The sequence below is a fragment of the Ophidiomyces ophidiicola genome (genome assembly GCF_022830035.1).
Source record: "Ophidiomyces ophidiicola strain CBS 122913 chromosome Unknown scaffold_10, whole genome shotgun sequence".
Taxonomy (NCBI): Eukaryota; Fungi; Ascomycota; class Eurotiomycetes; order Onygenales; family Onygenaceae; genus Ophidiomyces; species Ophidiomyces ophidiicola.
Genome location: NW_026054650.1, coordinates 198267 through 210916, shown reverse-complemented (window position 1 = coordinate 210916; position 12650 = coordinate 198267). Strand labels below are relative to the sequence as shown.

Sequence of the window (12650 nt, the reverse complement as noted above, 5' to 3'; positions counted from 1 at the left end):
ACCTCGCACCCATGGCCATACCATAATACGAAAGGGCGGCTGTGGGTTCAAGTCGGTATGGAGGAGCTATTGGGACGCCTGATGCGGGCTTAATGTCCGGAGAGATGGTGCTGAGGAAAGTCGATGCAAATACGGAGCCGAGTCAGCAGATAACCAACGCCGAAGAACTGCTAGCATTAGCATTTAGTTTGATGTTCATACTCCGTACTCTTTGGCTGAGATGATGTATGGTATTCTGTCAGATTCTCCGCCAGTTGAGATCGACTAACAAATCGCATACCTTCTTAAACCAATAAGGATGTATTCCGGAGCATTTATGGTGAGATTATAGCCAGTGTGATTCATCAAAGGTGAAGTACTCCGTATCTTCTCATCATCTTTTCAAGTTTTTGTTTTTTTAGAAAAAGTCATTAAGGAGGAGTTCTGCAACTTCGGCGAGTTTCATAGTCCTATTTCGCACGCCAGGCTTCCTTATTTCGAATAGCCAGTCTGATTTAAAATACCTTGACTCAGAAGCGGGTTTGCAGCGCCAAATTGGCTTTTTCTCTTACAGAAAAAAACTCCGCCACCCACAGTATGTAATCACCATTGTCGCATTGCGTTAGATCATATGGAAAAGCTGATAGTAGGTGAATTGTCGCCACAATTATTTGGTAAAATATGTATATAGAGTTGAAAGTATGTAGTAACATTTCTAGAGTCGTAGAAGGCGGTATTCGCCAGCTACTAACCGAGAGAAAATGCATGCATGTAGGTATGTATTTATGTATCGCGGGCCATTGCAAGCGTGTGATAGTTATTCTTCTAAGCCACGCCATCGAGGTTGACAATCCAGTTCCACTCACAATATTTTTGCCGAATAACCCCGCTAGGCGTTGGCGTTTTCCTGCTCGCGTCCGAAGCAACTAGTTAGTCAATTGCTGATCACCGATGATAGGGGTGGAGCCCGAATGGAAGATTATCGGAGATGTTTTGATCGCTTACCCCTGCCAGGGACAATAAACCAGGTGATGTCTCATGTTTAACACCAAGCGTACGGAGTACTATACGACATCTTGCCTCGTGGCATGCCGGGGCCCTTAAGGCACAGCGTTCCCACAATAATGTCCAAGTACCATGTAACTGGGCCACGGATATACTTCATATAATGGTAGCCAGTCGACAATTCTATTGTTTGCACTTGATAAGCAATGATGGCCCCACGGGTACGAATGCCTGTGTGGTTCCCGAGAATTGGTCTAGTTTCGTTCTCGTATGGCAAGCTGCTTTCAGATGTGTCTTTCTCGAAAGAAGCAAGTATGGGTAGTTGGCGTCCTCAGGAGACCGCTGACATCGTAAACAATCTTAGTGCTTGGTATTATTAGTTAGACGGAGACTGTCTCCGTGGCGAGTTTGACGATAGAACTTTCGGCTGAAGCACAACCCTTGTCGTGTCAAAGAGACATCAGGTCAAGAACTTGTCACTTCACAGCACTTCGCGGATGTCCGAAGGGCGCTGGGCCTGCTTATGCTCAGCGCTACTCCGTATTGTTGATTGTTGACCCGCATAATCCGGCTTAACACTGCCGCCGTCGGGGTTGGTGATTAATTTTAGACATCAGCAAAACAATTCTCCGCTATACATTTATTTCCCATAGGCTCCAAAAGTATGTGGAAATCGGTTGCAGATGACTAGTTAGTTCTGGAAACACATATTCCGATGAGTTGATCCGTAACTTGTTCCAATTTCGATTCATTTCCCTTCGTATTCTGTAGTTTTTCTGTATGAACAAACTACCAGAGTCGCAGATGAGCCAACTCTATCTCTGAATACTGATCCAGGGCGACAACGTATGTATACGGAGTACTCCATACCTGACAACACTTGTAACCCAAAAACACTTGAACAACCACTACCACTAACTAGATATGGAGTGCGTCTGTTTGTCTGCGGATTAAGTAACCAATATCAGGAATATTAATAGTCCGAATATTCAACTATGGAGAAACATTTGTCCGAGCTTGGTGAACCCAACTGCACCTCAACATCACAATCATTCAAGACGACAACATTGCCTTGCACCTTTACACCTCAACCAGCTGGGAATAATGCGTAGAGAACGACGGAATTTTTTTGGTATAGCTGTATGTAAGCTCACTCAGCTATCTGTGCATGTAAGGATGTACAGCATCGTCTAAGATGCGGCTTAATACAGTTCTTCTGTGTAGTCTTGCTACACATTTTCTTTGTTTTGATATTTGATGGTAGAACACGAGGCCATTTTCTTGTTTGTTGAGGTCTTAATTCAACCGCAGCTCGGCGGGAATCTCCTCGTTCTCCAAGGCAACAAGTGTTTGCAGGTATATCTTCCCTCGCTTCCACAGCCATGCATCGCACAATACATACTTTTTTTTTGGCCGATGCTTCTCTGTACTTCTCTGTTGAAACAGCTCCACGTCGATAGTATTTGTTTTTTCCATGGATGAGCCCACCCCACCGCGGCTTTCCAGTATTCTAGTGGAGGGCATAATCAACCACATTGCCTTACCCCCTAGTCTACCGGGAAGGCAAGAGAAACACTTAATCGAAATCGAGGAAGAACTTCTTCGCCGCTTGCAAGCAGCGACTCGCAAACTCCAGCGCCAATCTAATGGCGGCCTTGGTGATCTCTGGGACAAAGTGCGCCAGATATTAGAAATTTGTAAATCTACAAATTCTCGCAAGAAACTGGACAAATCTCGACTGGTGAATGAATTTGGACACCTACAACGCGACGTCCCTGTAATTTTACATATTACAGAGCAGAATGCTGGACTCATCGTCTGGCGGCAAACCAAGTGAGTATCGTGATTTCGTGATTTCAAACAGTAACTAATTTTGGTCCCCTAAGTGAAACCCGGGGCGATCATGTTCTTTTTGAGGCATTCGAAGCGTCTGCGATTTCGGAAAAAGTTCTTGCTGCGGAAAATGCATTATTATGGGACTTTCCAGGGGAGGCCATCGCCATGCCGTATACAGAATTTGCTCGGGCTACGTTTCAAGATAGTTTTGCCGGATTTTTGGAGCAAGCTAGCACAGAATCGATCAAACGTTTCACCGCTCGTGCCGCAAAAGCCGGCTCTTCTCCCATTGAAGATCGAGACACAGTCAATCCTGCGTTAATCGCACAGGTGCTCATGACACTTCTTGAGGCAAACGGCACTCGTGTATTTCCTGTGTTACTCCGCAAGCGCGTTCGGGACGACGTTTGTTGGGCATCTGGCGCCGAAAAACCATGGAGGCGTTCTGCATTTTGGCTTGTCATCCGTGTTTGCCTCGAGAGATATTTTTGCTCCACCTGCGGCGAGGAAATAGGGCGGTTGCGTTACAAGTCTTTGCTTTGCACTCTACTATCATCCCTTATAGATGATTCTTTTGATTCAATTTCCGTTGAATCGTTGACTCTATTGAAAGGAAAACTGGCTCGACGACTCGCAAAATTGCAGATAGACGGGAAAAACCTGCCAGCCAATATGAAGGTTGTTTATGAAGAATTGCTGGGGGAAACGGCCGCTCGCTGTCAAAAGTCTCTACAACATGCCACGGAGCACATCGAACATGTTTGGTCCAATTTGAAGGCTCGCATGAAACGGCCAATTCCTCAACTCCCTCTTCACGCAGATAAAGAATCAGTCACATTGTCCCTTCCAAATAGTAAACAATACCTGCAAAAAGTGATGGAAAATCATAGACTTTTGAGAAAGTCCTCCAAATATCGCGGGAAATGCGAAGCTCTATCCAAATTTATTACCTCTGGGGATAATTATTTTTCAAAGTTCGCTACCCGCTATTATGCCTTATCAGACCTCGAAGAATCAAATGTTAAATTATCTTCAGGTGACAGCCCAGGCCAAGAAAACGAACGCTGTACGGAAATTGCATCAAGGATTGAGCATTATCTAAAAGAAGTATCCGATGCTTATGATAATAGCCCGGAACAGAAAAGCGTTATGATTCTTAGTGTTTTACGGCTCTGGATGGCTATGGATCAGTGTGCAGTAGCCTTATTTGGGTTACTGAAAGATTTCCATCCGGCAATCGCGCCGGCCGCGCTGGATGTCTTACAATTGCCCATGCTCGCTGATATGCTTGAGCTCAGGGTACTTCAAGGCTACCTTCGAGACCGTTGTGATAAAGCATCTCACAGAACCATTTTTGATGAGCCTACGAAGGGTTGCTTTGCTGAAAGATACTATGACGAGTCAACCGAGTCAGTGCAATTACGTTCACTTCATTTAGAAATAGAGCTTCAGGCTCAGTCCGACTTGAAAAAAAAGGAGGCGGAATGGCGAAAATTAAGCGATGATTTTGAGCAGTTGGAAAGAGAGATAGCAGAAAGCAGCTGCGTGTTTAGCACGCTTGATTCCGAGGAGTTAGTCCACGACGTTAAGCAATGCCGGAAATGCTTCCTTCAGCGTAATTCGAGGCGCATGAAGATCGGAGTTCATGAATACCCTCTTCCTTCGAGCCCCTCCGAGGTGAAGGCTGTCATATTCGAGCTTGCTTGTCCAGCCTCGTTCAAGGCATACCGAAATGCAACTTGGCGCCTAATATGCGCGGTGGGAGCCTTGAGTCAAACGCAGTCTTTCAAGCCCGAACTGCTCCTTGACGACTATTCTCAGCTTCAAAAATATATGTGCCGAGATTCTTACGATATCTGCCTTGCTTCTAAAACCAAATCATTTTTGCGTACACATTATAATGGGATGCGCTTCCCCATTTCCTTAGATGGTGTCTGCCTTCCAAATGGTTTACGACTTTCATATTTCGACGTTAGATCGGAAATGTGGGTTAGCAGGCATCCTCAAGCCTTGAGCTTTGCGCGTCATTTTACGATGTATTTACCCCGGACCTCTCCCTTTAGCTCTATAGGGCTGTCAGTTGGTTTTAGCGCTCCATCATCGTACGAAGTCATTGCGAGTCAAACACAATGTCCCGCGGGATTGAATCTTCATGAGTTTCTTGCATATAAGAGTCTATTTTCTGGGAATAGCAGACGATGGCCTTCGATACTTATTGAGCTTGGTTCAACTAACCTAAATTTGAGTACCGAAGCCACAACTTCATTAATATCTCAGTTGGCAATTCAAGCTGGGCCTGCAGACGACGAGGACCCCCTACGTGTTGCGCACAAAACTTTTCGAGACTCATTGTTCTGTCAGAAGTTGATGGAGCAGATTTCCCAACGACTTGATAGCATATCCTCTAATTGGAGAGAGACAAACTGCATGGACATGTTGTTGACTCTTATTCTCAGGTTATATTCGATTGGGCCAATTTCTTGTCGTGAAGAATGCAAGAAGATACTCGAGAAAGGGCGTATTATCACAGCCCAGTGGATTGTCCAATTAAGAACTGAAATACATCAGTCTACAGATGTGGCTGGGATGGAGAGGTTTGCAAGCTTTGCGTTTTGGGCTGCATTACTTTGTAGAAGGACCTTCTCTATTTTTGTCGGTGACGTTGGACATTTAAAGATGACAAATGATGGGCTCTGCTGTTTCATTGAAGCTTCAATTATGTTACAAGACGCCCTTCCGGTTGATCTTGCTCGGCTCTCGCCATTGGCAAAAAACGCACTTATTAGAGATTTGAAGATGGTGTATCGGATGGGGCCGTTACTCCACAGCTACATTTTATCCTCGCCACATTCCTTTTCCGTATCGATTGATGCATTTTGGCCTCAACCTGAGGGCAGCATGCCTCGAGACTATTCTACTGTTGAAGTTCAAGAAGCTCCATATCGTTGGTGGGTCTGCCTATCCCCCGCCCCCAAGGAAAATACGAGGCAGCAGACAATACATTATCACCTTCTTGAAGGCCACTTGCTTTTTGATGGCCAACCGTTGAAACAATTACCTGCAGAGCACAAAACCTCTGTGGTATTAGAGCAACTCTTTGGGAAGCAGCGGCTTCTCACCATACCTTCACCCGTTTTTGGCATGGATTATTTGCTCGCTTTCCCAATAAATGGCCATCAAATCCATATTGGATTCGTTGAACATAAATTGGTGGTTCAAGCACATATAAATGGCTCTATCCTTGAATACATTCCTCCCCACATTTTTGGAAACCCAACAAATTTCGATTTGCCCGGTTCGCTTGTTTTGAACTGTGTTCATTGGCTAAATTTGAATACTGGGGTCATGGAGATTAGAAAACAGCCTGAAATATGGAAAAAGAAGCTTAGTAACTGGACGGTGGATATCAACACTGGAGAAGCGTGGAGACGACGAACATTCCAAACCAAAGGCAGTATGCTTGTCGACCCGCACAGTCGTTTGTTCAAGCTTGCCGCGCGAATTTTTGACCACTTTGAATATCGCAACGGCTTGACCATATTCCAACCTCCCAATGGCAAACTTGCAATTGAGCTCCGCCGTTTAGAATTGTCCTTTTTCGTAAACTTTAAAGGCTTGCTACAGTGTCGGGAGTTAAACGCAGAAATAGATCCAGACCAAGATGCGGGAACTTGGTATGGTCTAGATAGCAAAATCATCCTCCGGGATGTCTCGAATGGTTCTCGTCGTATTATTCTCGTTCCCATAGGGAAAATCCATGCCGTCCGCAACGATTGTCATGTCTCAATACAAGTTGAAAATGAAGGAGCATACGGGAGATATACCATTAACAACGTACTTGGACGCCTTGATTGCCCGGCCGAACCGGTCTTGTTATACCAGAAAGCTAGATTCCATGCCTATACTTCGTTTTTTGTGCCTGATCCTCTTACTGGACGTACCGGAACAGAAGAAGCCCTTAATTGCTTACTTTCTGCCCGCTGCCAGCCATGGACCACGCTCAACATAGGGCCTATCCAAGCGTTGGAGTCAATTCTGAAGCTGGTTCCAAAGAGAGCGTATTACCCAAGCGGTTTGAAGACGATGCAAAATGTTACATGGGATCACTCTTTAACGACAGTCATTCAGCATGAGGGACTCTGGCCTGCGATTAATAACATTATCGCAAAGGCAAAGATTCTTTCTTCATTTTCACTCAAAGGGGATATTGAGATGCCGGATATCGGACTCTCAGGTGATACCTTTTTATTGATGCGGGCCTATTGGAGGCGGAACCTCTATCAGCGTGCAGATTCTGGGTTTCCGCGGTTGAATCCACCTCCTGACTTGAAATATGAGGCACGCGACAACTTTATCAGCAATAAGTCCCGCCTCAATGTCTATGAGAGCGTGAGCTTAATAAGGAGCTGGTCACCGGATGTTTGCGTAGCCATCGATTTTGCCATGTCAATACAGAATTGGAATATTGGTGGCTTCGATTCAGTCTTTGACAAGTTCCTAATTTCTGATTTACTCAATATTCAATATGATTCCTACCTGGGATCCCTTGTTAACCTCTGTCGCTTGGCTGACTGCAGCGAAAAACACCGGTTAATGTTCATGTTTGCTATTATGTCGTTTAGATCAGATGTTAATATGTTGATTATTCGAACCATTATTGCGTTTGCAATTATTGATACCTTAAAAGAAATAGAGCCTCCGAAATGGCCATCCTACGTGAACTTCAGGTATCGACAACTACCCACTATTCAATACCTTAGACAGCTGATCAGTCCTTGCTGCACTCCATATGCTGGAGATGAGAGAAATTTCTTTCAGCTGAGTTATAAAACACGACGAGACCGTGAAGCAAAGGAATATGCTTATGAACAGCAACTTGAAAAAGACAGCAGAATGTTTGCGGAGTGTCTTCTTAACCAGTGGCCATGTGCGGAGCCGAAGATCGATATGCCACCCAAAGTTCTTATCGATCTGCCTCGTGCCATGAGTATTATCCACACAGAGTGGCTCCGTCTGTTTCAAAACATGGAGCTCTCTGATTATGTCGAAAAGGTTCAACATGTTCTAAACCTTCATTCGGCTCCGCGCCGTTTTTCACTTCCTTATTATTGCGACTACAAACGATCGATAATCGAACCAAAAAGCCGCGAAGCCGTCATTCCGTCTCTTCAGTATACCCTACTTTGTCACAATTTAGCGAAGCCTGCATTTATTGCCCTCCGAAACGAAAAAAATACTACCACTAAAGTGCCTTACGTGGTTGAAGCCGTACGAGACAATAGTAATGCTCAAAGCTCATCAAAAAAACTTGAAAACAGTGCAATTTCGGATCTCGATGAAATAGACGAGCTGACGAGTATTGTGAATCAGTTAAAAAATTCCACTTCAGTGGTACAAAACCAGTATTGCCTTGATATGTTGCAGAGTATTGAAGCTTTGAAAAGGATTAATGTTACAAATAATACCCGACTTGAGATAGGGCTGCCAGAGCTCAACGTTACAAGGGATCGTGTGCAAATGGTTTACAATTATATCAATAGTATCTTTGACAAGCTTGATTCACGCTCAAAGTGGCTTAAGGACGGTGGATTATGGCCATGTATCACTCCGATAAGCCTTCTTGAACAGCTGCGGTCCTCTTCCCATGTCAAATTTGGTATGTATATGAAAGAGGTCATAATGGAATATGCTCTCTCCATTGTGTCGTTTCAGCGATCCCTCAGGATTGAACATGCACGCCTCAAAGGCAATTACCCACGTGTTACCACTGAAACAGAAAATATCCCTCATGTAAACTGGGAGCCAATGGATCACCCCGATTGGATTTTACTTGAAATCGAGGCAGATATATCCATCAGGCAAGAGCAGGTAGATGTTGCTAGGGCTACAATCTCTCCTACGACAGCTGCGAACTCGGTATTGCAAATGAATATGGGACAAGGTAATAGCCCCTTCTCTATTTAGCCTTGAACCAACATTTACATGCGTCAAATACTAGGTAAAACGTCGTGTATCATGCCTATGGTTGCTGCTGAGCTGGCAGATACCACAAGACTCGTAAGGCTTGTTGTTCCCAAGGCACTACTGGCCCAGACAGCTCAGTTGCTACAAACCAGACTTGGAGGCTTAATTGGTCGTGAAATTCGCCATATTCCATTTGCTCGCAAGACTCCGACCGATTTTGAAATGATCAAAGAGTACTTTGATGTTCATAAATATCTAAAGCACTCGTCTGGCGTCATCGTGACACTCCCAGAACATATCCTCTCCTTCAAGTTGAGCGGGCTACAGAGACTATCAGACGCTCGCATTGGAGAAGCAAGGACGATGGTCAAAATACATACCTGGATGCAGAAATGGTGTCGGGACATATTAGACGAATGTGACTTTACTCTTGCCACTAGAACCCAACTCATTTACCCGTCTGGTTCACAAAGTACTGTGGACGGTTATCCCAATCGGTGGAAATCTACACAAGAGCTGCTTCAACTGGTAAGTGGGCATTTATGGAACCTTCGCCGGGATTTTCCACAGAGCATCGAGGTCATCCCAAGACAAAGCGGTGGGTTTCCAGTTGTCTTTTTCCTTCGTAGGGATGTGGAAGATGAGTTGATTACACGGCTGATAAGGGATGTTATTCGTGGCCAAACATCTATCCTTCCAATGGGTGATCGCAGCCATGAGGATCGCATGGCTATCAAGTCATTCATACAAAACTCAACAGTTCCTCAAACAACCACAAAAGCCATTGAAAGCATGTTTGCCAATAACATTGGTGCAAAACAAAACATTTATCTCTTGAGAGGGCTGTTTGTTCATCGAATTCTTCTCCTGAGTCTTAAAAAGCGATGGAATGTACAATACGGGCTTCACCCTGACAGAGACCCCATTGCCGTTCCATTTACGGCTAAAGGTGTACCATCTGAGCAAGCAGAATGGGGTCACCCAGATGTTGCTATTCTGTTCACCTGTTTGGCATTCTATTTTGGAGGCCTTACACGGACTCAACTACGACAAAGTTTAATACACTTGGTGAAATCCGATGATCCATCAAGTGAATATGATCGCTGGACCCAGACCTCCTACTCACTTCCTGATGTTCTTCGGGAATGGAGTGTAGTTGAAACCAATGATGAGGCACAGCTGGTAGAACTCTGGAAGCATCTTCAATACCAGGTGGCGGCAATTGACTATTTCCTGAACCACTTTGTTTTCCCCAAGCATGCAAAACAGTTCCAAGTGAAACTTCAGGCCTCTGGCTGGGATATTCCTCTGTTCTCTCCTCAGAATCAGAGACCAGCATTAACAACAGGCTTCAGTGGGACTAATGACAATCGTACTTTGCTTCCATTGATGATAAGACAGCAAGATCTTCCTGCATTGTCACATACCAATGCGGAGGTTTTAACCTACCTGTTACAACCACGTAACCGGCGTTATTTATTCGCTGCATGCAGCTCCAGAAAACGATTGTCCAAAATAGATCTGCTATACCTTCTCCAAAAGCAGAAGATTAGAGTACTGATTGATTCTGGGGCTCAAATTCTAGAAATGGATAATAAAACTTTGGCAAGAGAATGGTTAAAAATTGACTATGAGGTCTCAGCAGCACTGTATTTTGATTCTGAAAATAAGCCTATTGTTCTGTACCGAAATGGCGCTCAAACACCTTTATTAGCATCCCCTTATGCTGATGATCTTGAGGGCTGCCTTGTCTATTTAGATGAGGCTCATACACGGGGAACAGATCTCAAAATGCCTCCCAATGCTGTTGGCGCATTGACACTAGGACTGGGTCAAACAAAGGACCATACAGTTCAAGGTGAGTTTCTTCCCGTTATTTTTAACTCTGAGCAGCTTATTGAGATGTGTTTCTAGCTGCTATGAGATTGCGCCAGCTTGGAACAACACAGTCGGTTGTGTTTTGCGCGCCTCCAGAGGTACATCAAAGTATCTTAGATCTGCAGGGGAAACAGAATGGTGATAGACTTGATTCACGAGATGTTGTATGCTGGCTCTTGAAACAAACCTGTTTAGGAATTGAGCAAATCCAGCCGCTGTACTATTCTCAGGGAATGGACTTTTGCAGTCGTACTCAAGCAAGCTTAGATAATCCTCACTTCTTAGAAGACCCAGAACAGCAACGGAAATATTGCAATGCCATTCGACAAAACGAAAAGCAAACCTTGGAGCAACTTTACCGACCAGTTTCGAAGCCTAATGTTTCAGTTCGGTTTACTTCCTATGCGCCTGAGATCGCAAAGTTTGTAAAAGAGTTGAAAACGCGGCGAAAGGGGTTTCAGGATTTTGGAAATGCAGTGCATGGGTCGGCGTTGCAAGAGGTAGAACAGGAGAGGGAGGTTGCTTTCGAAGTTGAGGCCGTTCGGGAGGTCCAGAAACCAACACGCTATACGGGCCTCTCTTTTCCTGGACTACACCAAGATATTTTGAACTTTGCTACAACTGGCAAACTCTCTGGTTATGCAGGTTTTCAGCATGCGTTTGTATTTTTGAAAGAAACGGGGGTGGGACAGAAGCATGGCATTAACCCACAGGCGGCTGCCTCGAACTTGTTTGTATCCAAAGAGTTTATGCGAACAGTAAAGCTACCTCAGGGCCGCACAAATGACAATTTTCTGGTAAGTTCTTGCTTCTCAGAATATGATATATATATATATATATATATAGCTCATATTATTATAGCGCCCGGTGAACTGGTTAATTTGGAGTTTTGAATCCGAAACGGCAATGATCATTATTCCTGAAGAGGCCGATATTTTAATTCCTATGTTTCAACGTGCAATTAATAATGGCACGCACTTGATCACATACGCAGCACCTGTCACACGGAAAATGTTACATTTCAACAATCTAACGTTTTATGCGATTCCGACCTTGCCTCAAAATTGGAGAGGACCTAAGTGGCTGACAATTCAACTAGGCATACTAGCGGGCCGCGTATACTTTGAGTTTGAAGAATATCAAGATCTTTGTGAATATTTAGCCATAGAAGATGCAACAAAGTACTCAGATGATCTATTTGATTCCCCGATGTCGCCTACCCCTTTCCCACCCGGTTCAGAAAAGGACACGACCATTTCTACGGAAATAATCGCTAAATCTGAGAACGCCAGTACATTTACAGGAAGGCCTCTAGTGTTCCTTCAGGACTGGCTAAGCTTAAAGCGAAGAGGTCAGGAGTTTACCCATACCCCGATGGGCTATGTCTGTCAAGGGAAATCTCTAAGCGATAGTCACCCCTTCTTCTCAAACGCAACCCTGCCGCCAGTGACAAAACCAAGTTGCACACTCCAAAAGCAAAAAATGAAGAGGAATGAAGTGGAAGAGAAGTTTGAGTCGGACTTTGAAAGTGAGGAAGAGGCCGACGCCCACAATGTATCGGAAGAGAGCGACGATTCTAGCAAAGCATACGGATTAGGTACAGAGGCTAATGCCAGCCATGTATTTTCCGAGGCTGAAAGCAGGGATGATGGCGAGGCATCCGAATCCGATACCAGCCCTGAATCAGCAGAAGAAAGTGATGGTGACGAAACATCCGAATGCGATACCAGCGAAAAATCATCAGAGGAAGAAGGCGGAAATGATAACTAGGTATGGTAACTAGATAGCTGTTATATGTAGTGTGTAGCAATCCACCTTTCTTTGTGCAAATATCACAGTTCTTCCCCTATTTTACTATTATTACTCCGGACGGGGCAGAGCTTCGGGGTGGCGGCTTTGAGTTTCGGCGGGGACTGTCCGAGGGTTCACCGGCCCGAAAATCTAGTGAATATCAACCACAGCATGACAGGTGGGCAGCCTGCTGGAGC

The 12650-nt window shown here is 44.7% G+C and overlaps 1 protein-coding gene across 1 annotated transcript; it reads left to right on the top strand.

Annotated features, from left to right (window-relative positions):
- Positions 1-2458: 2458 nt before the first annotated feature.
- Positions 2459-12432, top strand: LOZ57_003184 (uncharacterized protein; the record flags this gene model as incomplete). Its single annotated transcript, XM_049252236.1, has 5 exons — positions 2459-2817; positions 2871-8761; positions 8819-10642; positions 10699-11459; positions 11524-12432. 5 exons carry the CDS (start codon positions 2459-2461, stop codon positions 12430-12432), a joined length of 9744 nt encoding a protein of 3247 aa, XP_049108740.1.
- Between the last annotated feature and the right edge of the window lie 218 nt (positions 12433-12650).